This window comes from Arvicanthis niloticus, chromosome 30 (genome assembly GCF_011762505.2).
Source record: "Arvicanthis niloticus isolate mArvNil1 chromosome 30, mArvNil1.pat.X, whole genome shotgun sequence".
Classification (NCBI taxonomy): Eukaryota; Metazoa; Chordata; class Mammalia; order Rodentia; family Muridae; genus Arvicanthis; species Arvicanthis niloticus.
Window position 1 is genome coordinate 11,320,257 of NC_133438.1, and position 25,333 is coordinate 11,345,589.

The following is a 25,333-nucleotide window of genomic DNA, read 5'->3' on the forward strand; positions in this document are numbered from 1 at the left end:
ATATGAATATTCATAAAGTTCAAGTTTACCTTTCGTCACATTGTGCACCTGAAGATTTTCTTGTCTTGCTGGAACTGTTTGTTAAAAACATATCTTAAAATATAAAACTTTAAAATAACTTTGCATTAAATGATTGCCTCAATTTAAATATAAAATGAAATAATTACAATGTTATAACTAGTTTCTTAAAGTTATTTTCAATTTAATTTTATATTGCATTAATAACTAGAAAACATAAATGCTAACAAAAGGGTTGCTTTATTATTATAAGTAATTAAAGTGATTTGGAGGATTACAAAGCATGGACTACAGGTCACACTGATCACTCAAAATTGAATGAACTAGCCTGTCATTGTTATTATTATTATGATGATGATTATTGTTACTATTGTTGTTGTTGTTTGTGGTGGTGGTGGTGGTGGTAGTCATGCTTTCTTTCTGGTCTAGTATATATGTCTTACATAATTAAGGCTTCTGTAAGTTTTCCAAATTATTACAAAAAAACCCAGCCCTAAATGTATGATAGTAAATAACTTACTATTGTAAACTTAATTTTAAAAAGAAAGAAAGAAGCACTATCATATAGTTTTCAGATTGTCCACCAGTGGCAAAATAAATAAAGCTTAATTTCAACAGCCAATCTTTCATTTGTTAATTTCTTGACAATACCATCAGTACATAATCACCAGTGACTTGTTTCAAGGAAAACAGTCCCTTCAACATGCATATACTAAATGTTACTTAAAGATGTATGAATAAATAAATAAATAAATATGTATGACTCAAATAATTTGGGATTCAAAAGTTAGTAAAAAATGTATATCTTACACAAATGCCTCTTTTAATATATCTTAAGTTGGCAATTTACTCCGTGTCATCAATACCCATAATTCAATAGACATATGTGTAAAATTCATTTATCAGTAATTGTTACAGTTAGCTTCAGGTTATAAATTTCTATTTCCTTGATAATCTAATAGTAACCATGTAAAGCCTGTAATAGTTGAATGTTGAGCTAAAACTGATATATGCTATAATGTCAGCATCTATATTTTCATAAATTGTTTTTATTCTTTAGCTTATTTTTCATAACACATACATGTACATTTTTTGTACACTTACCTTTACTTTCTTTTTCAGATTTTTTGATTTTCTTCTTCCCTAGGAAGAAAAAAACAGCATTATGTAATGAGCATATGAGACATAATGTTCTCATTCACTCTTGGACACTGAAGCTGAAACTTGAACACATGTAAAGAGTTAAGTAATCATGGCTGAGTAATTTTGAGAAACACAGGAGCATTCTGTATATGATAAGTGTACTGCTTATATTAAGCTACCTGTATGTATAATGCCATTGTCTTTTTTCATATGTATTTTGAAAAACAAGAATATGATGTTAAGAGAAATTTAAATTAAAGCAGAAAAATCTAAATATTCATTGTCACTGTATAATTAGGATTTGATATTATCTAGTAGTTTCTCAAATGTGAATGAAACCACACATGGCATGGACAAATACACTGTGAAAGTAAATTAGTAAGTCAGGGTTGTGATTGACTGATGGTTTTCTTTAGTATATGTATAGAGAAGACAGAGAAATAATGAGGCCAGCTAAATATGGGAGGAAATGTGAAATATGTTTTTTACTCACTCTTACAGTGGATTTGAGAAGTCTTGTGTTTGACTGCCTTCGAGAACACTGAGGATTTAATATTTGGGCAATTTTATGCCTGATATTGCTACACAGTTAGAGAAAGACCCAGGTTAAAATTGTTTTCCACAATTCAGTATTTTTTCCAGAGATGAAATATTTACCTGAGTCTGTGACTTCTGGTGTTCCCTCTTTAGAAGAAAAAAATGTTAAAAAAGAAGAAAAAAGATAATATTTATTTTGGTACATCATTGAACTATATTTTCAGATAGTCTTATTAAATCACAATAGACAAAATGGTCAAAGTGACAATGAAATATTCTAATAATGGATGTTTATAAACTGTGATGAGGCATCTACTATGAAAATGGATTTATGTTATGAAGTAATGGAAAACATTCAATACCATACAGATAAACTACAAACCACATAAAATTACAATATAAACCATAAAACTCTGTTGTATTAATATTTAACTTGATCTCTTAGATGCATGAATTATTCATTAACTTTTATTAAATCACTATATCTAAGATTTTGTGCCATAGGCAATGAGTGAGGATTTATAAAAGGCAGTGAAAACTCTAGCAGCCACCGACTTAGCTCTTAGTGATATAAAATGACATTTACCTTTAGTTGGAACATTGCTTAATCAGTCTGTTTTTTTTTCTTCCTCAGTTAATTCTCAGACTAAGAATAGTCTCAGTGTTACTCAGTACATTTTCTTATCCTTAAAACTTACATCAGAAAACCAATATTTACTCAAAATAAATTTAAGCTACAAATCCTACCTCTTAAAACATTACTTTATAGAAAACATATATTTAGTAATCAATCTTCTACAAAATTCTGGGAGCTACCTTTATGCTTTTCAGGGAAATAAGAATTTTGTAATAATGACTAAAGTGAATAATGTTACATGAACTATATAATAGTTTTAAATGGCAAACATTTTATTTTAACTTGAAAGTTTGGCAATATTCTTTATATCTGTAGTGATAATATAAACTAAATATGACAACAATTTTCTCTAATGCAAGGACAATATTTAATATTTAAAGATGACACTTGATTTCTTCAGAGGAAGCCACAGCACAATTTTTAAAGAATGTCATAACACTGCTATGTAAGCAATCAGTACTTGTTATTTAAAATATTTAACGTGAGTTCCCTTTTTGCCTCCATCTCCTCTGGATTCTCTAAATCCTCACTGCAGAGCCAATGTTCCTCCTCACCCAGTCTATTTGTGTCAGTATCCAGTACCTGGAAGGAATTTCCACCTGGGAACTCAAAACTCATCAAAAGAGATAGGAAAAGACACTATAAACTTATCAAAGAAAATATCTTACAAGAGAATATTGCAGTTCTAAACATTTATGCACCAAATATAGGGTCATTCAAGTTCATAAACAAAACACTACTACAGCTAATATCACTTTGATCCTCACATGGTGATCATTGGTGGCTTCAATATGTGAGTCTTGCTAATAGCCAGGCATTCATTAAAACAATACAAAACAAAACAAAACAACCCCAAACTTACTAACTAACAAAAAACAAACAAACAAACAAACAAAAACTGAGCATAGAAAGGCTGGAGTTAAATGATGTCAAAACCCCCGAAAAATCTTTATGGAACTTTTTACCTGGACACAAAAGGATGTATTTTCTTCTCAGCAGTTCTCAACATGAAATTTTCCCTAAATTGACCACAAACTCAGACACAAAGCAAGCTTCAACAGATACAAGAAAATTTAAATAACATCTTGAATTCTATCTGACATCCATGGGTTACAGCTGGATGTCAACAACAACACAAACTCCATAAGGTTTATATACTCATGGAAACTGAGAAACTCACTACTGAATGTAAAATTGCTCAAGACAGAGATGTAAAACTTGTTATAGTTTATACATATGTACATATGTATAAATCATATGTATTTATATTATATGTAAATTATATATAAATTATGCATATATATGTATAATTCAATTGAGAATTGAATGAATGGGCATGAAAACACAACATACTCAACCTTATGGAGCATAATGAAGGTGGCCAAGATAAATCTTGTGCCAGAATAACCGAGATCAATAAAGCAAATAATAGCTCATGCTGGTGAAGATGTGGGTAAAAAAACCACTCATTTATTGCTGGCAGAAGTATGAATTTATACATCTACTATGGAAATCAGTGTGGCAGTTCATAAAGAAGCTGAGAACATATCTACACTGAAATGCAACTACACCCAAAAGACTACATTCTACTAGAGAGAAAATTGTTCATCCATGTTTATTGCTGCTTTATTCCTAATATCCAGAAATTGAAAACAGCCTATATGTCCATCAATGAATGAAGAAAATGTGGTATATTTACATAATAGAATATTACTAAGCTGTTAAAAATTGTGACATTTTCAAGTAAATGAATGGAGCTAGAAAAATTCTAAGTGATGTAATCTAGACCCCAAAAGACAAATATGGTATGTATTATTTTATATGTGGATATTAGCTGTTAAGTCTTGAATTAGGAGAGTACAGTCCACAAAACCACAGAGTGCACATATGGAGTATGGGATTGGGGTGAATGGTAGAAGCCCCCAAGAAAGGGAAACAAAATACATAGTTTGTACAGATGATGGCAGAGGGCATGGGACAGAATAATTAAATGGAGAAGAGGTAAGAGGAGAATAATAGATAAAATATAGGGATGAGCAGCTAAAACTAAGGACCATTTGAAGAGCTTCTGTAAATACAAGCTTCTTGAAAGATATACATATATAAGAAATCTAAACATAATTACCACATAATAAGTTAGACAAAGCTCGAACTCGACATTTCTTGCTACCATGTAGGTACTAGGAGTAAATCCTGAGTTTTCTGGAAGAATAGTCACTAATATTATTCTCTCCTGCTTAACAATTATTTGTGTTCTCCACTGGTATTCTTCCTTTAAAAAAATATGTTAGCTATGTAGGCATGGTGAAGGAAAATTTTAAGCATTAAGCATACAGTAGGCATACATTCTCAGGGGTTAAGAAATAAAACATACCAGTATCCCTCACAAATCAAAGTTTGTTAATCCATAATAAAATGACAGTCTTTCTATTAATAAGCCTATTTTTGAAATTTAATTTACCACTTATAAACATTGTAAAATCAAAAATCTCATAATAAAATGTTCTTTTTAAAAATTATTGCCTAGTAGAATGTGAATGGTGTGTGTGTGTGTGTGTGTGTCTAATTATGTGTACTTGGACAACATTGTGGGCTCAGTATTTTCTGTCCACCTTTAACTGGGTCCAGGGGATTCAACTCATGTCACAAGGCCTTATGCAACATGAACATTTGCTGTATGAGTCATCTCATTATCTCATATCTTAAAAGTTCTAAGTGATATACTTAAAGATGGTTAAAAAAAAAAAGAAAAGTAAAAATTTCTACTTATATTTAGCATGTTAAATCTATAATTTGCATATGCCCTTAAAGTTAAAATTAGAAAAATAAGTATATATTAAAATAAGCAATAGAGGAATATTTCATAAATTTTAAACTATTTTCCAACAGGTTCCTATAGAACAGGTGTAGAACTTGAGAATGTTGAAGTTTTTGGTTTTCTCTCCATCTGCAAAATTTCAGCCATTGTTCTTTCTGGAAATCCATTAATATCGACTAACAATTTGAATTCTCATGGACATAAATTGTCAGGAAGAATAGATATGTGGTAGATGAAAATCTTCACTTTGTAAGTACATTTTCTCCTCCAATACACCATGTATCCTGAAATTATTGACTAAAATATTATTCAGTTTTATATGTAAATTTTCTTTATTAAAAATGATATTTCATTATGATTTGGAGTATTTTATGATAATTGATTATATAGAGAAGAGAGGAGAAAATGTTCTTTCAGTTACCATCCTTTATATCACATCATCTGAGCCTTATAAAGTAGTTCATATCATGAAATTAAGTAAAATTATGAAATAATAAGCAAATTGTTACATACTTGAATGAATTTATTTTAAGAGGGCTGACTGAAAGAGAGATAATGACTGGACTGTAAAGAAAGATTAAATAATAATAATAATAATATAATTTCTGCTGAAGTTTATAGTCAGTCACATTTAACATGTGTAATTTTAAGTAATATTCAAAAGCCATATAAGGGGATTCTAATCCATGACAATGATAAATGTCAATAACTCTAACCATGCCAAACACCAAATATTATGGATAGAACCTGTACATCATCAAATCAAATACCGTTTGCTAGTATCTCTGTACTGTGTAACATGCTTTGGTAGTCTTCTTTTGATTGCCTCTGATACCATAGCTCTGCTATCAGGTAAGACAGACAATAGTACAAAACCCAAGACTTAACAGTACTCATAAACAAACAAAAAGTACCTACTTCATATTTTTATGGTCAGATTTGATAAACATGGTGAACAAAGACAGCATGTAAGCCAAAAAGACCAAGAATACCTGTCTTTATAGATGGGTGGGCTTTTTCTTGGTGTTCAGCTTTTTCTAGAGAAAAAAAATTCACAGGAGATATAAATAATCTTGGAGCAGGGAGCTTGTCAGAAGATGGTTTTCACTTGCACAAGATGCATGCTCCTAAAGCCATTTCTATACAACTTGTAACACAAAAGTGCATTGTCAAAGAACATATTAAAAACAGGGCTAGGATCATTCTCAGGGAACCTCAAAGATGTATTCTGTAGGAAGCTGAGAAACAGTGCCAGGTTGCTTGCTTTCTTCATAACCAACAGTTTAAGAACACAAGATGCCAAAAAGAATTTGAAGAGAAGCTACCTTCTTAGTGAAGGTTGCCATTTGGGAGAACAGAGCACCTGTCAATTTCTTACTCCCCCTCTGACCTTTCAGTTTTTAATTTTCCTTCCTTCCATTTCAGAAACCATTTAATTCAGAACACTGACTCTTGTCTTTTAAAAATATAATCTAGATGTGCCTTACTCCGGTGTAGACCGTATCTCATATCCTGCTTATTACTGTGCTTTTTTGTTTTATCTAGTCAGAAGCATCACAGCTAAGTCTCAACTGGATCAAAAACTTGTAAGCATAAGATACATTTCTAAGCCCTTTGAAAAATATCCAGAGTAATACTGTTTTGTTTTTATTTAAAAAAAAAACTTCCTTCATATAACTCAGAATTTCAGAATATCATGGTGGAAAATGTTGGAGGGAAGTGAGAATATTTGGAAACTAAACAAAACTAGAGCAGACCAGACATAAATTCTCACTTCAGAGTTAGCCTTGGGGGTTGGTAGTCTGTATCTGCATGTATCTGCCTTTACTTTCCTTCATTCTTGAATTTAGAGATTTTCTAGAATTACTGGTAATTTGTTCCAATATCACATTGAAGTTTATGGAAATGTGTAAGAAACTACATCACGTGAGGATAATTATAAACTAAATTTGATACCATTGTGAGAATAAAGTTTCATCAGTTAAATATACATAAATATTATGCTATGTGAGTACATACAAAGTAAAGTGTAGACATCAATATTCAAATGTAAGATATAGCAAGAACAACACTACAACAGTAAAAGAAAGTGACAATTATAAGACACATACATGCAAGCATATGCATCAATGAGTGTCAGGTCTCTTTACGTTCTAATTAGTCTCTATAAACCCATACCCTAGCTACTGAACCACCAACATGGCATCTTATATTCTCAGTTGTTGTGGATAGCCCTGATGCTTTCTATTTTGATGTTAATTCAGCTTCTCCAAGAGGGCTACCTGGGACTAGGAGTGAATCACATACTCAGGACTTCATGTAACCCTTCTAATTAATAAAGAAACCAATCTTTATTGGGAGAGTAGGCAGTACTTCCAGGTCAGAGAGAGGAAATCCACCAGGATTCGCCACCGGAGGATGTAGATTTAATATGGTTTACAAGATTAGGATTCTTGTTACACCCAGCGACTGAGTTACCCTTGATTCTGAACTAAGTTTGTGTGGTGCTTTCTTATACTCAGAGATTCAACTGAGTTTTAGAGAAAAAGATATGGTAGCAAAGCATGGGTTTGCAAGAAGTGCACTCCAAAGGGCCATGGGAATTTTAAAGCATGGGGTTGCCATGGTAGGGACCCGACAATGGGAACTTAGAGAGCTGGGTGCAGAGACTTCAAAGCTCTGAGTCACAGGGTCTCCAGAAGATGAGAACAGGCTGGCCATGCCTGCCAGTGCCTGGGCAGCTAACCCGCTAGGGCCTGCTGGCGTAGTGTGAATTGCATTTTTTAATATTTTCTGCACCACTCTGTGACATTTGTCTTTATGTCTTATCATTTAGCTTCTACTCAGTGGTTAGACATAGGTCATGACTTCACCTCAGTTTGTGTTCTACAAAAGCATCACCCTGAGAAGCAGACTCATAATTTTGACAGGGTACTAGACTTGTTTACTTTTGTGTAAATATGGTTAAATTCCTCCTGAGTTCCAACAACACCTTTAAAAGTATCCATCATTGCTAATTGTAGAAGGAAACGAATGATCTCCGAAGTTCTTAAGATCAACTCTGAAGGAAATTTCACTATTTTAGTAGATAAATGGCAAAACGCTTGTCAATTTGTGGTTTTCTAAATGTTGTAACATGCAACGGAGCTTAAAGCATAAAATTTAATAAGTATAGTCAACAACACAATGGCTTATTCAGTTTTCCCTTGCCATTCACTATATACATTTACATGACTTGATACCTACTTCTTGTTTTAGGTATTTGATTACCTGTATGAGCTTACTTGTCTAATATTAATAATACTGATAGACCCTCCATACTTTCCTTCCAGACAAATATTATGAATCACTGAAACATAAAGAGCTATGAATCAACATTAATTTATCACATATACATGTAATTTAGTTATAGGCTATACTGAAAACAAATAAACAAAAACCCAAGAAAATTGTTAAAATGGAAGTTAGCTACTTTATTTGCTTGCTTAGAACTTGACTGTGGAGAATGAAAAATGTACACAGCATACTGATGGTTACTAGAACAAGAAAAACATTCATATTCACATATATTTGTTCTTTGCTTAATTTTTTTCTTTCAGCTTAAAGTAAAATCTTTTTTGACAACTATTACATTAAAATAGAAAATATAATTAATCATAATGCTTAGTGAAAGCTGATTAGAGATATGAAATTAACATAACACTTAAAACAATATATTCGGAATCATTCACAATAACTCAAAATTTTAGAATATATGGCCTTAAGAGTACACATGATTCACCTATGATAATTCTGCAGTATAGCTGACTAAACAAGAACTGAACAATAACAAAACAAATAGACATGCTCATGTTCAAGAGGGAAGTCTCAGTGGTCCCCACCCCTGGATTAAGAACTACTAGCAACTAATGAATCATGAAAGAGAAAGAATTAGTCTCAGTAATGAGCTTCCTATTTGCTAATCCAATATCATGCTATCAGCCCTCAACAAGCAATATTTAAAAGAATCAGCAGCAATAATAATAAAAAAAAAGAGGTCATGAATATGGAAGGATAGGAGAGGTTGGAGGAAAGAAAGGAAAAGAGGTAACTAATGTTATATTTTAATTTAAATTTTCTAAAAATTAAAAATTATACATACTTTATTTATTTATGCACATTTCTAAAAACAAACTGATATAGAAAAGATCATAAAAGAATGCCTTTACCTGTCTTTTCTGCTGTAATAGCTTTAATCTGCTTGGGAACCTTTTGTTCTGTGATAGGAGAAAACAGTAATACAAGGAGAAATTTAAAACATATCAATAGAAAGCAATGATGTATTTGAAGCTTGGAATTTTCAATCACAAAATAAAAAATTGGGTTTCTTTAATAAAGCAGCAAAACCCAAGTTCCTTTAGATCAAATGAAAATTCAAAGAGACATCTCCCCAGTAGCTCTTCTGCTGAATTCTTGCTAATTTAAATGGTCTCCCACGCTGTGAATCCGAACCTTGCCCTTTTTCTCAACTGTGATTTAACAGTGCTTATATAGAGAGTACTTTCATTTCTGTATTACTCATTTATTACTGTATTAAAACAGGAAGATCAATTCTGAGCTTCCATGTACTGGTGATACCCTAAAAAGTTCTGTCTCAAAGCAAAGTGATAATTCCAACAATTCTATATAAAATTAAACTCCAGGTAGGAGTGACCTGTCTAGTTAAATATCCTATGTAGGATGTTTTGCTGTACATAAAACTTTAAAGGGCATGAATTTTGTATTAGAATGAGAACTGTAGAGAAAAATCATGTGCTCACTATACACCCATTTCCACGCATTTCTAAAAATGACACATATTTAAGACAAAAATTAATGTTTCAATGTAGATTTTAACTAGGAGATTCTAAGATTGTATTGTTTAGTTCTGTCAATGAGACAACCATTCTGATCTCTGCATTCTATTGCTTTCAGTTTATTACTCTTCTATTTTCTTATATTTAAGTCTGTCTCTCCCTCTCTCCTCTCTCCTCTCTCTCTCTCTCTCTCTCTCTCTCTCTCTCTCTCTCTCTCTCTCTCTCATATATACACACACAGAGCTCTCTCTCTCTCTCTCTCTCTCTCTCTCTCTCATATACACACAGAGAAAGATAGAGAGAAAGAGAGAGAAAGTGTATGTCTGTGTGCGTGTTTGACATGACATGGTCTCATGTAGCTCAGACTAATTTTAAACTTGCTAAGTGCCTGAGAATGCCATTGAATTACCATTTATCTTGCTTCCAGCTACCAAGAGTTGGGATTACGGGCATGTGCCTATGGTGTCACAGTCTGTGGGATTTCATATTTTAAAAGCATAGATGAATCAACTCAAACTGACTCAAATCTACTGCATATGACCTTTCTTACATGCAGTTCAAAAATGTAAGCAAATGGTTTTCTATGTTTCATTTAAACAAAATCATACTATTAACTCCTCAAAAAAAAAAAAAAAAAAAAACCCTGACTATTCATATTAACAAGATTTGTTAGCACTTAATGGGATGCCCATACTGACAGATGATATTTTATGCAGTAACTAAAAGTGAATTTTGTACTAGAAATTTCTATTCCTAAATAACATTTAGCTATTAAGTTTTTCTGTAAATTCTACATCTCTACTATCACAGTTCATCATTTCTCTTATAATTTCTCTAAACCCCAAGGGAAGGAAGGTTACAGTAGACAAGAAGGAGGGAGCCAAGTGTGTAGGACAGATGTGGATTTACTCAATGTTCCTGGAATAGGGAACTCCAATGGGATAGGAGAAAATCTAAAACATAAGTTCTAGAAGTCTGCCTTGTCTTAAGTAGTAACAGGCAAATCCAAATCAGGAACCCATTTACCAGGGTGCTGGCTGGATGTGCTGTGTGATTGACAAGCCCAGGTCTGCTTATCAATCACAAAGAGCAGCCAGCGACATGAGACAGTGTCATATCTCTCTCTCTCTCTCTCTCTCTCTCTCTCTCTCTCTCTCTCTCTCTCTCTCTGTCTCTCTCTCTCTCTCTCTCTCTCTCTCTGTATGTGTATATATACACACACATGTTGGGGGCCGACTTTTAGCAGAAAGCAGCTATCAGCTTTGCAGCCATCTTGAGCCATATACCCTGACATGAGACTTGGATTACAATAGCCTACAACAGGTGAGCACACTCCGATAATCTTGGTTTAGATACCTTGGGTGTGTGAGATTAAAGGTGTGTGAGATTAAAGGTGTGTAATTTAAGAGTATGACTTAGAAGTATAAAGATCAGAGTTAGAGACAAGACCTAAGGGCATGATTAAAGGTGTGACCAAAAGGCGTGCCTTAGAAGTGAGACATATAAAAGGCAGAGACAGAACAGATAGAATCAGACACACCAGACCAGACATTAGGTAGAAGACACTTGGCTCTAGACAGTATCAGACACAGCAGAGAATCAGACATTAGGGAGACACTTCAGAGAGTACAACTTGGAGTACAACTTGGAGTAGGAATTAGGCATTAGGTAGCAGGCACTTGGAAGAGAACTTGGAAGAAGTAACTTGGAACTTGGAGGCACTAGGGACTAGGAACTAGGGACTAGGAACTTAGGACTTGGGACTTGGAGAGAAGAAGAGAGACTGAAGAATAAATGGGATTGAATCATACTCTGTCTGGTCTCCATTCTTCGAGTCCTCACTCTCTCTCTTGCTGAACCCTGACCCTCGGACCGGATCAGCAGCTTGAGCCAGGATACAGTGGCCGCCAAACGCGGGGCAGCCCGGGCCTCAACATTTTGCTCAGGCCGCAACATTTTTTGGCACCGAACGTGGGACTAGTGCGGTCTCCGACATTTTTTGGCCACCTGAACGTGGGCCAGTTTAGGCCTCAACACACACAGAGAGAAATATATGTGTGTGTGTGTGTGTGTGCATGTGTGCATATGTGTGTGTGAGAGAGAGAAATAGAAATGTAGTAAAATGAAGGCAAGCAGGCAGGCTGTCTATTTGAATCCTACCATTAAACTCTCAGTTTAGCCAATAGTGGGATAATAACTAAGATTGGAAATAGTCTTCAGAAGCTGATGACTTGAGGCATGAGTTATCACAACTGATTTTAGATCTGACTCCATCATCTTCCTTTTTTACATAACTAGGACAATATAAGACAACTGGATGCAGCAATGCCACCTGGGAAATACCTGGTTTGCCATGAGGAATAACTTGCTCTGGTCTGGTGATGTTCTGTTCTGAAAGTAATAAAAAAGATGTTTCAGATATTTTAAAGTTTTCTAATATACTACACAATGATTATTCTCTATGACTTAGGCCAATGATTTATAAAATTGAAAATAACTAATGTGATAGTAGTAATACAATATTTTAAGACTTAGGGGCTATCCAGTTTCATATTAAAGCCTCAAAGGCTTTGTTTTGGAAAAACAGACACATAAACCTTTTTATTTACATGGAAGCTATAATTTTCAAATCATAGGCTTTTTTTGTAAAGCTTAAGTATTGAAGCAAGATTAAATGTTACAATTTTGGAAATGAAAAATGCTTCTTAAAGAGATTATTTTTGAACATTACAGAAGAAACCTATGTACATACTGCGTGTTTGGTTTTTCTCAGATGATGCTGAAAGGATAAGAAGTTATCAGTTACTTGATAAATACACTATTTTAAAACAACTAATGTAGGTTCTAAATGGTATTATGTATAACTAGCTTTTAAAGGGTTACTTTTATTGCTGGACCAGTGTTATGATTCAGCAGGTACATGTGCTTATTCATCACCAAACCTAAGCTTGCTCCTCATGACCCATGGGATGGAATGAGTGAGTCAATTCTGAGAAGTTGTCTACTGACCTCAATATGCTAATCTTGGCATGAGTATATGCATATACACTCTATCTCTGTCTCTACCTCATCTTTCGCTAAGAAATAAATATACTTTAAAAAAAATAAACATTAAAGTCTGGTAAGCAATTACCTCTAATAAACAAAACAAACACCAGGAAATAAATCATAAAACAGTAGATGGACATTTATATGCTCTGTTTCCTCCAAATATATTATTTACAAGAGCATCCAGACACAAGTTATGACTCGCTGCAAGGTAAACTCTAGTGAGGAGTGGAGCAGTGTGACAATGCTACACATATATCTAGATTTGGATTCTTAGATTAGATTAATTCAGAAAGATTTTACTATATCAATTCTCATAATGAAGGAATGCCTGCCATGGGGCCTGAGGGCTTTTTATAAACCTGCCTCAGGTCAGTAACTAGATGGTACCACAATAAGACTTAATCATGACATTATAAACTAAAAGAGGTCACTCTGCTTTTTGATCAACATTACTGGTTAATATGATACAGTTGATGATTCTTAACAAATATTGCTCAGAGTTAAAAAAAATTAGACACATTGTAGAATTTTAGTCCAACATTTGTTAGCTTGAAACACTCAGAAGAATACATTCTAACTTCTGGCTTGATTACCAAGTTTAGCATAAATCAGTGGTCCTCAACCTATGAGTCCTGACTCATTTGGGGGTTGCATATCAGATATTTTCATTACAATTTATAAGATTAAAAATTGCAGTTTTGAAGTAGTAATGAAATAATTTTATTGTTTTGGTCACCACAACATGTGAAACTGTTATAAAATGTTACAGTATTAAACAGGTTGATCAACACAGGTAGAAAGCCATACTCTAGATATATTTTGCCAACTGGAAGTCTAGATTCCATTTGAATACTGTGAAATATTATTGGACATTAGAAAGGAAAAAAAATCACAAGGAACTGAAAGACCTTAAATATGTGGGTAGTTAGTAATATTTTTAATTCCAGCATGAGGGAAATACGAATTTAGACAAGCACCAATTCTTGACATTATTTTTCTAATTTGTTTATTTATTTATTTACAACCAAAACACTGCCCCATCTCAGTCTACTCCTCTCCCATAGTCTCTTCCCCCATTCCTTTCCTTTTCTCCTCTTAGAGGGTGCTCTCCCTGTATCCACCCATTCTGGTGCATTTAGTCTCTGCAGGATTAGGCACATCTTCTCCCACTTGGGCACAAGGCAGCCCTATTAATGATACTCTGTTTTGCTCCAGTCAGGAATCTAGCATAACTGTCTTCCGAGAGGCTCCACTCAGCAGCTGACTAAAACAGATGTAGAAATCCACAGACAAACATTAGGCTGAGTTTGGGACTCTTATGGAAAAGTCAGGGGAAGAAATGCAGGCACCAAAGGTCTAGGAACTCTACAGGAAGACCAACAGAATCAACTGACTTGGACACTTCAGGGCTCTCAGATAACGAGCCACCAACTGAAGTGGAGGACTACATGGGAGGACCAAGGCCCCAGGCACATCAGTAGCAGATGTACAGCTCAGTCTCCATTTGGGTCCTCTAACAACTGGAGTGGGTGCTGTTCCTAAAGCTGTTGCCTGTCTGTATATTCCTTTGCCCAAATGGTCTGCCCTGTCTTGCCTCACTTGACGAGGATTCACTTAACCCTACAGAAACTTGAAGCATCAGGGTTGGGAAATGCCCAGGATACTGGAAGAGGGGCAGTGATCAGGATATAAATTAAATGAATAAATAAATTAATAGAAGAAAATAAAATATTGTCACCTAGTTTTTCTTCTGTTTTCACTTGTGGCTCTGAAAAGAGAAAAAAATAATTGTAAAATGTAAACTAAAGCAAAAATTTATCATTTTTAATAATTTGTATTCATTTATCTCCATAAAAATGAAGAATTTTTCTAACAATCCATTTTTACAGTACTTTGTTAAAGGAAGATTATTAAACACAGTAATTAAAACTCACAATACACTTGTCATTAAGCTGTTGTTTTTAAAATGTGCCTCAAGTGAACAGATATTTGAGAGTTGATTTAAACCTAAATTATCTTCTTAGTTTCAAGCTAGCTATAAGAAATAATTCTAAAATAGCGTTAGGCAAATCATTTCAATAACAAAATTGGAAGAGATTGTTTCAAATCTAACAGATATTGGGGCAATTTAGAAATTCATGTATAATATGTGTATTAGGTATGTGTCCCCTAAAGATAGGTTGAGTCTTTAGCATCAATACCGGTGAAGTGACATTATTTGGAAATTGGGTTAATGCAGATATAATTAATTAAGATGAGATACAAACTTGTTAGGATAGGGTGAGTGCTCTTAAAAAATAGAAAGGGAGAAAGTAGATATGTGAAAACGGTGGTAGAAATTGACATCATGAGCTTAAATCCCAAGGAATTCATAAACTTCTGATAACCACTAAAGGAAGAGGCAAGGAAGACATTTTCACTAAGCATGGAAAAGTAGTGTTCAGCTTGCAGAACTATGGTGGAATATACACGTTGCTTTAAGAAATAGTCTGAATTATCTTATTCCATGGATAGAAACTCACAGATTGCATTAGGTTGTGAAATACTGCTCTGCTTTAGGAAGTAAAAATGTGGAAGTAGTCTGTGGAATACATACTGAGGAGATACTGCAAGATTATTGGAAATACTAGGTAAGAGTCTAGATTGCCTTGAAGAGACTAATACTTGCTCACTACACTTAAGACAGTTCGGTAGAGAATTAAGAAATAGTTTATCTTGTCATACAGATAACCAAGCAAGTGAAAGATCTATATGACAAGAACTTCAAGTCTCTGAAGAAAGAAATCGAAGATCTCAGAAGATGGAGAGATCTCCCACACTCATGGATTGGCAGGATTAATATAGTAAAAATGGCCATCTTGCCAAAAGCAATCTACAGATTCAAAACAATTCCCATTAAAATCCCAACTCAATTCTTCACAAAGTTAGAAATAGAAATTATCAAATTCATCTGGAATAACAAAAAACCCAGGATAATGAAAACTATTCTCAACAATAAAAAAACTTCTAGAGGAATCACCATCCCTGAACTCAAGCTGTACTACAGATCAATAGTGATTAAAAACTGCATGGTATTAGTACAGAGACAGACAGGAAGGTCAATGGAATAGAATTGAAGACCCAGAAATGAACCCACACACCTATGATCACTTGATCTTTGACAAGTGAGCTAAAACTCCAGTGGAAAAAGAACAGTATTTTCAATAAATGGTGCTGGTTCAACTGGGGGACAACATGTAGAAGAATGCAAATTGATCCATTCTTATCTCCTTGTACAAAGCTCAAGTCCAAGTGGATAAAGGACTTCCACATAAAACCTGATATACTGAAACTAATGAAAAAGAAGGTGGGGAAGAACCTAGGATACTTGGGAACAGGGGAAAAGTTCGAGAGCAGAAAACCAATGGCTTGTGCTCTAAGATCAAGAACTGACAAATGGGACCTCATAAAACTGCAAAGCTTCTGTAAAGCAAAGGACACTGTCAATAGGACAAAATGGCAACCAACAGATTGGGAACAGATCTTTACCAATCCCACAGCCGATAGAGGGCTAATATCCAATATATACAAAGAACTCAAGAAATTAGACTCCAGACAAAAAATAACCCTATTAAAACATGGGGTATAGAGCTAAACAAAGAATTCTCAACTGAGGAAACATGAATGGCCGAGAAGCACCTTAAGAAATGTTCAGCATCCTTAGTCATAGGGAAATGCAAATCAAAACAACCCTGAGATTCCACCTCACACCAGTCAGAATGGCTAAGATAAAAAACTCAGGAAATAGTAGATGCTGGCAAGAAAGTGGAGAAAGAAGAACACTCCTCCATTACTGGTGGGATTGCAAGATGGTGCAACCACTTTGGAAATCAGTCTGGAGGCTCCTCAGAAAATTGGACATAGCATTACCTGAGGACATAGCTATATATACCACTTCTGGCATATACCCAGAAGATGCTCTAACATATAACAAGGACATATGCTCCACTATTTCATAGCAGCTTTATTTATAATAGCCAGAAGCAGGAAAGAACCCAGATGTCATTCAACAGAGGAATAGATACAAAAAAATCTGGTACATTTACACAATGGACTATTACTCAGCTATTAAAAACAATTCATGAAATTCTTAGGCAAATGGATGGAACTAGAAAATATCATCCTGAGTGAGGTAACCCAGTCACAAAAAACACACACATGGTATTCACTTACTGATTATTGTATATTAATTAGCCCAGAAGCTTGAATTACCCAAGATTCAATTCACAGACCATATCAAGCTCATGAAGAAGTAAGACCAAGTATGGATGCTTCAGTCCTTCTTAGAAGGAGTAACAAAATACTCATGGGAGCAAATATGGAGACAAAGTATGGGACAGAAACTGAAGGAGGGGCTGTCTGGAGACGATTCCAACTTGATACTCATTCTATGTGCAGTCACTAAAGGTAGTTGCTGATGTGGACGTCAGGAAGTACATGTTGACAGGAGCCTGATATAGATGTGTCCTTAGAAGTCTGCCAGAGCTTGAAATATTCAGAGGCAGATGCTCACAGCTAACCATTTAACTGATCAAGGGGTTCCCAGTGGAAGAGTTAGAGTGAAGACTGAAGGAGCCAAAAGGTTTTGCAGCCCCATGGAACGAACCAGAGCTTTCAGGGTCTAAACCATTAGCCTGGGAGCACTTAGGGAGAAATCCATAGCTCCAGCTGTATATGTAAGGTAAAATGGCTTTGTTGGGCATAGGTGGGACAGGAGATCCTTGGTTCCATGAAGGCTGAACGCCATGTGTGGGAGAATTCGAGGGTGGGGAGGTGTGAGTGGGTGGGTAGGTGGGGGTACATCCTCATTGAAGCAGGAGGAGGGGGGATGAGATAGGGGGTTGCTGGGTAGGGAGGAATGGGGAAAGGGGATCACATTTGAATTGTAAATAAAATATCCAATAATAAAGAAAAAAGAAAGAAATAGTTTATCATGTATGAGTGTCCCGGGGATCAAGTATGGCACATCTGCCTATAACTCCTTGTTTTATCTTCAACTTCCTACTGTCATCTCACCCTCCTCCTCTTCTGTCTTCCACAGTTAGATCTCAAAGAGATCTATAAAAAATCTGTGTCCTCGAGTTTTGTTGTTGCTCTAGTGATGGTGGTTGCTGTTTTGAGGCGGGGCAGGGGAGAGGGTGTTCCTTGGAATAGCAGACAACCACACAGTGGTTGTTTTATATGGAAATAAAGCCACTTTTCACAGTATTGCAGTGAGTAAAGTCCAAGACAAGAGCCAGCTGCTAGCACATTCTAACATGGTGTCTTGCTGCTGCAGCCTCTGGAGAGGAATGGTGTTGTATCACTGCATGACACAGGTAGAAATAGATCAAGCATGCAAGCAGAAATTACATAAGAGCCTTGATCTCATTCTTGGAACAAGAAACTTCAGTGTCTAATCACCAGTTTGTGACCATGGCGTAATCCTGTCATATTGATAATGCCAGGACTTTGAAAGAACACATCCAAACTAAAGCAAATTTACTGCTGTAAATTTAAACAACGTATTGCTTGGAACAGAGATGCTAAAGGAGACTCTTGCTTTGCCTCCTTAGTAAATGTGACATGTTATTGGACACTGGAGGAAAGATAATGGGTATTGTCTTTTTAGAAGAGAGTATTCCTTAAAAGACAGAGAACTTAGCTAAATTGTGTACTTCTATAGATTGGAAGGGCCAAACTCTATGTGAATTACTTGAATTTTTATTAGAAAACTCTTTCCAAGACAATGCTGAGGACATGTGTTGACTCTCCCTACCTGAACTCCCATAACATATTTCCTGCCCCAGCTAATAGGCCATCAGTTTTTTATTGACAGGTGATTCTTCCATACAGGACACAGTGTTCTTTCTACGTAATATGGTCCAGAAAATAGCTGTGGGGTAATTTATCATTATCAATGATTATCATTGCAGATTGAATTTAAGATGAGTCAAACTATTGAGAATTTTAAATAAGAAAATGATAACATTCTTTTGCCCCTGAAGCCACTGAGTTGTATGGAGGCTGAGGCTCAGGTGTGTTCAAGATTCAGAATCACCCATAATCCATCACCATGGCCGGAGAGATACTGAAGACTTTTCTCATCCACAATGGCTTAGCACTCTAAGCACCAAGCCTATCTGTATGTGCTTGCATCCAACTGTGATGAGCCCATATGTGTCAAGCTGGTGGATGCACTGTGTACCAAGCACCAAATCAACCTGATTAAAGTTGATGACAACAAGAAACCGGGGAAATTGATAGGCCTCTGTACAATCGATGGAGAGGGAAGCCACAGAAAGTGGTTTGTTGCAGTTGTTTAGTGGTTAAGGACTATGCTAAAAAAATCACAGGCCAAGAATGTCATTGAGAAATACTTTGAATCCAAAAAAAATGAATAAATGAAATTTTGACTAAAAAAAACAAAAGCCAGAAAAAAAATGTAGCATTACTAATGGACAGAGACAAGGTAAAAAGATGACTCAAAAGGGTGACACATTCTTCTCTAGGAAGGGTAGGCCTACTATCCCATCAAGCCTAGAAGACAAAGGACCGATCCAGAGAGAATATTCTTAAGACTTAATATTATAAGAAGGATTAAAAACTTGTTTACAAAACACATCTTCATTTTTCCTTCTAATTTTTCCACTTGAAATAAGAATGGTTGCCGGGCGGTGGTGGCGCACGCCTTTAATCCCAGCACTTGGGAGGCAGAGGCAGGCGGATTTCTGAGTTCGAGGCCAGCCTGGTCTACAGAGTGAGTTCCAGGACAGCCAGGGCTACACAGAGAAACCCTGTCTCGAAAAACAAAAAAAAAAAAAAAAAGAAATAAGAATGGTTGTCTTATTTTATTTGGAAATAGATCATTATGGACTCAGAGGCACACAGGAAAAGAATTCTTATATCATTTTTTTTCTTTTCCCATAGCTGATGTAGATCACCTAAACAATGACATTGACATCTGGAATTATAATTAAGTGAAATTAAGTGTCAGTGAAATTAACAGGTGGAAATACAGATGTTATAGAAATTAAGATTTGACATTGTAGGTATGGTGTCAATGTATTTGTATGTAGGAAAGACATAAATTTTGACAGACTATGGGACAGGCTTTAATAGAATCAAGTGTGTACTCCATAAAATGTATCTTCAAGTCCTAGTCTCTAAGACCCAACAATCCTACATTTAAAAAATTCTTAAAATCTGGGGTGTAAATAAGGAATAAATAAAATTTAAAAAATTCATCCAGTTTATGATATTTTATGGAGAGCAATTCTACAGCATGAATGCATTTGGCAAGAATAAACCAACATTTTAACTGTTTTTATAATCAGATGCTGTGTGTTCTTCTGAAAAAAGTTTCTGCTGTATACTACCAATTATGAAAGTGTTCTTCTAACTCAGGCTGGTGAAAGAGGAGTATGAACACAGATATTTATCTAAAAGGAAGTCTGTGACTCCAGAGTTCAGAGAACAGATTGTTTGAACCGTAGAAACTTCTTGTGGTTTTCATATATATACTACTGTGTTTTTCTGAAAATTGGTATCTTGGATGCATAACATTATTGTTTTATATTTTTTCCTCAACAAATAATATGTTTTTGTAATTATCCAAGTACATTTTCATGTATAAATGGATACTCTAAGACTATAACAAAGTCAGAAAGACAGTTTCTCTTTAAAATTAGCAGCATAGCAAATCTTTCTATAAAAGATTGCTGTTGTTTTTAAATGTTGTTTTGGATAATATTTACCATAATATTTCAAAGAGATGTGCTATTATTCATTATGAATACAGAATGCATGCATAAGCTTATACATTAAAATACATACCTGACTTCTCTTCTTTTTTTAGTTGTGGCTCTAAAAATGTAATTAATAATGGTTACACAATGGTATCAATCACTTTTATCATCAGTTATATTTTAATCTGTCATATTTTAACCAGCTATATTTTCCTTGTGGTTATGTCAAAGTAAGAGATACAGAGAAAAAGTTCTTCCCTCTCAATCATAATATGAATTATTTTGAGAAAACATGAAAAAACAAGCAACAACTTTTAGTGACAATCTTACAAAATAGTGTGTGTCCAGTGAATAAAGGAATAAAGAAAAATTTCAGTATAGCATAGTGTCAGAAATATAGTTGGATAATATACATATATTAGGAAAACAACCAGCTAGCTTTCAGCAAAATATTAAAAATGGGCTCAGAAAATATGTAAAAAACATGCATTTAATATTTTTCTACTAATTTATTTATTAACTGATTGGACATGCTCATAACATACGTGATGGTTTAGGCTTTACGTCTCTGCCTATGAAAAGTTGAAAAAAATAAAGATTTTAATCATATAATGCTTACTGAGTTGTTATTATACAATATCTTAGATTGCCAGATATATAAAAAATAAAAACAACAATATGGACTTCAGCTCACTTTCTTAACAGAGCTCCTATAACATTTTATTTATTGCTTATAATAAAGAAACTAATTGATGATTCATTTAAATTATAGAACTCTTAGTGTAATCACATTCATTAATAACATTAGGACATTCACCAACTCTTGTGCATGTGTTAACTTTTTATATAAAGTTAAAAGAAAAAACACACCCAACTAATTTTGACACCCATTATTATTTTCTTTAAAAATTTTAACTGATCATGGTGCTAGAAAAAAATTCAATGATTTTAATTTTTTCTTAGAGTTATTAGCATGTTATTTGACTTCATTGATTTTTACTGACTTCAAAACTCTAACTGTGAACAGATAGGTGTGTTTAGTAAGGCTGGTCACCTACTATAAGGATTAGCAGACTCCTTTAGAAGGTTAGACAGTCTATACCATCAGCGTTTTCATCATTATGTCCCACCCAGTTATAGTTTTAAGGTACTAAAAGATATTTTAAATAAATATATTAAATTGTTAATGAAGCAATTCCATGTTCTATATTGATCTCAGACTTTCTGATCAGCTTAAATATGATAAATACAGGATCCATTCTATAATGCCTAATGTTTATCTTTTATTGAATTGTTTCAACTTGACTTATAAAGTAAAAAGGTAAAGCCCTATGTAGAAACAGGAAATGAAATGTTCATGAATTTATTTACCATTCACATAATTCAAGTAATTGTTTTTACTTGGCTCAAAGAAAAGAAACAAATATCCAAAAATTGGGTTTTACAACATTTACATTTTAAAACAATTTAGGCAATTCTAACACCATTTGAGACTTATCGACTTCAAGAATGTTATATTATTTTATGCATGCAAAACATGTAGAGATTTTCTTTGAAAGAATTGCTTAAGGAATCTTATAGAAAGGATCATTAAATATGTGAGTTAATGTTAAATAAGGGAATAGCTCAATATAATAGGAGTAGAATCTTTATAAATTTAACAACACAAGGTAAGAGATATAGGAATCATCTAGAATAGATTTTTTTTGGTTTTATAATAAAAAATACCTGTGGACCAAATATCCAAGTTGTGCCAAATGTTTGTGTCAAGTGTTTGTGTGTTTGTAGAGAAGGCCTGTCAGTCCAGGTTTATTGGTAAGGATTTCCAAGTACAGTTCCCAACTCAACGCCTTTGTCTAGGAAACTTTTCACCCCACATATGATTAATATGATCCCCCCAATTTTTTTTATCTAGAAGCTTTATCAGATGGTTCTGATAAATACTTTGATTGTAGACTGTTATCTCAAGGGGTATTGATAAGGTGTTGGTGCCTCGATGGATCTCTCCTCCACTGATAACTAATTGAGTGCATGTCTTGCAGCTAGATCTCATGAGGTACTGCCTCAACTGAGGCCCCATCCTCTTCAATGAATCTAACTTGCTTGTGTCAAGTTGAAACACAAAACCAGTTAGTACAACTGACACCATGTCAACTTGACTCACAAACGCATCAATATTAACTAAATTATTTTCTCCTCATTTTGTTTTTTGTTCATGGTGTTTAGTGGCAGCAATAGAAACCATGACTAAGACACACATACATACATACATATATTTATTCATACATACATATATACATATATAATACATACATATAATGTGTCTTTCAAAGTTAACATAAAATATGTTTCTCTGTCTTTTTCAATCATTCCTCGTGGTTTTTTTTAATCTTTTCTCATTTTCTCCTTCAGTTTCTCAGTAATCCCCATTGATAGATAAATTACCTTCCAAAATTTCCTATTTCTGCCTGCCCAGCACCTGAGTGTAAATATCACTCCTTGCTACAGCTCATTTTGTTTCTTCCCTGCTCCACTTTTTTTTTCAGTCCTTGTATTTGTAGTTACTGTAGATTCTATGTCCATAAATAAATGTGGAGCTAGAATCCACATTTAAAGGCTAACATATGATGATTGTTTTCCTGTTATAAATGATGGTGCAGGAGTGCCAGTTACATATCAGGTTTAATCAACAGATACCTGAGTACAGGGCTGTATCACTCTTTGTCATATACCCAAAAAATGTCCTACCATGCTACAGGGGCCTGTGTTCCACTATGTTCAAAGTGGCCTTGTTTGTGATAACCAGAATCTAGAAACAACCCAGTTGTCCCACAATGGAAGACTGGATACAGAAAATGTGGTTCATTTACACAATGGAATACTTCTGATATTAAGAATGAGGACATCATGAGTTTTGTAGGCAACTGAATGGAACTACAAAATATCCTGAGTGAGCAGACCCAAAAGGACATGCATAGTATGTACTCACTAATAAGTGGATATTATCCAAAAAATACCAAATACACAGGATACAATCTACAGAACTCAAGAAGTTTAATAATACAAAGGGTCCAAGTGATGATTCCTCAGTACCACTTGGGAAAGAGAAGAAAGCAATCACTGGGAGGTGGAGGGCAGAGGGAGGAAGGAACTAGGTGGAAGAGGGTTGGGGCACGTAAAAAGAGAACCTGATTAGGTATTGGGAAGGGTGAAGCCCTGAGGGACAGCAGAAAGAATGGAAACAGGCAAGCTTGAGAGGTAGGAGGTGGGGGACCCTTGAGAACATACAAGAAACCTTGGAGGTGAGAGACACTTAGCACTCAAACAGTGGGGAGAGGAAACTTGTAGAGTCCACCTCCAGTAGAAAGACAGAGCATTAAGTGGAGAGATAGGTTGCCATCCCACAGTCAAAAACTCTGACCCAGAATTGTTTCTATCTAAGCAAACTGGAGGGACAAAAGTGGAGAAGAAACTGAGGGAATGGAGGTCTACTGATCAGCCCAAATTGGGATCCATCTCAAGGGGAGATTACAAGGTCTGATACTATTACTGATGCTATGGTGTACTTACAGACAGGAGCCTAGCATGGCTGCCCTCTAAGAGGCCCAATGAGCAGCTGAAAGATTCAAATACAGGTACTTCCATCCAACCAATGAACAGAAGCCAAGGACTCCTGTGGTTGAATTAGAGGAAAGCTGGAAAAAGCTGAGAATAGTGACCCCATAGGAAGATCAGTAGTCTCAACTGACCTGGACCCCTGAGATCTCCCAGGCACTGAGCCACCAACCACTAGCTGATATTTGGTCCCAGAGACATATAGAGCAGAGGACTGCCTGGTCTGGCTTCAGTGAGAGAAGATGCACCTAGCCCTCAGGAGGTATGAGGCCCCACGGATATAAATAAAGTAAGCAAATAAATGTTAACAAAACCTTCTAAATTTGCCCAATACATACTGAAGTTTGATAAACATTCTTCAATAACCATGGTTGAAGTTGCTCATAGCATTAGTTTAGCACAGAGCCACAGCTATTTTTCACAATTGTGTCTCTTAATTGTAATTATAAGGAAACAAAGCTTAATTAAGAGCTAGAGAAAAAGCTCCCAGTTTATTGGGTATAAATAAATAATGCTGAAAATCTAAAATGCCCAGAACCAGCTCCTTGTTTAGTTGATTCTCTGTATAGTTAAGGTAAAAGAGGAGGGGGAAGAAATATCAGGTACTGGAGGGAACAGGAGAGAGGCACAGAGGGTCAGGAAGTAGAATAAGTAGAGGGGCGGGGGGAAGGGAGGATGAGGAAGTGAGGATACCCACTAGAGGCTCCCTGAACCCAACGTGGATGATTTTAGCGAAGAAGGAGAGATAGAACCTGTAGATAGGCATGGCCCCGAGTAGTGGGATAGAGCCACGCATTTTTCTTAAAGTTTTTTTTTTAACCTAGAAATGTTTCTGTCCAAAAGGACAAAAACTGGAACAGAGACTGAAGGATGGGCCATCCAACGACTTCCCCACCTGGGGATCAATCCTGTC

At 35.0% G+C, this 25,333-nt stretch overlaps 1 protein-coding gene across 10 annotated transcripts in view; it reads right to left on the minus strand.

Annotated features, from left to right (window-relative positions):
- Trdn (triadin) overlaps window positions 1–25,333 on the minus strand; it is a 379,612-nt gene that overhangs the window by 22,394 nt on the left and 331,885 nt on the right. For 5 of the 10 annotated variants that reach the window (XM_076927916.1, XM_076927911.1, XM_076927909.1 and 2 more), the window contains 10 exons: window positions 21,351–21,377; window positions 20,894–20,923; window positions 14,778–14,807; window positions 12,741–12,767; window positions 12,332–12,379; window positions 9,362–9,409; window positions 6,146–6,190; window positions 1,819–1,845; window positions 1,123–1,161; window positions 30–74 (listed from right to left, as the gene is read on the minus strand). In XM_076927916.1, coding sequence (XP_076784031.1) covers window positions 30–74; window positions 1,123–1,161; window positions 1,819–1,845; window positions 6,146–6,190; window positions 9,362–9,409; window positions 12,332–12,379; window positions 12,741–12,767; window positions 14,778–14,807; window positions 20,894–20,923; window positions 21,351–21,377 — 366 coding nt within the window. The remainder of the gene's footprint in view (window positions 1–29; window positions 75–1,122; window positions 1,162–1,818; window positions 1,846–6,145; window positions 6,191–9,361; window positions 9,410–12,331; window positions 12,380–12,740; window positions 12,768–14,777; window positions 14,808–20,893; window positions 20,924–21,350; window positions 21,378–25,333) is intronic. The other 5 variants (XM_076927913.1, XM_076927912.1, XM_076927914.1 and 2 more) reach the window with 5 other exon arrangements.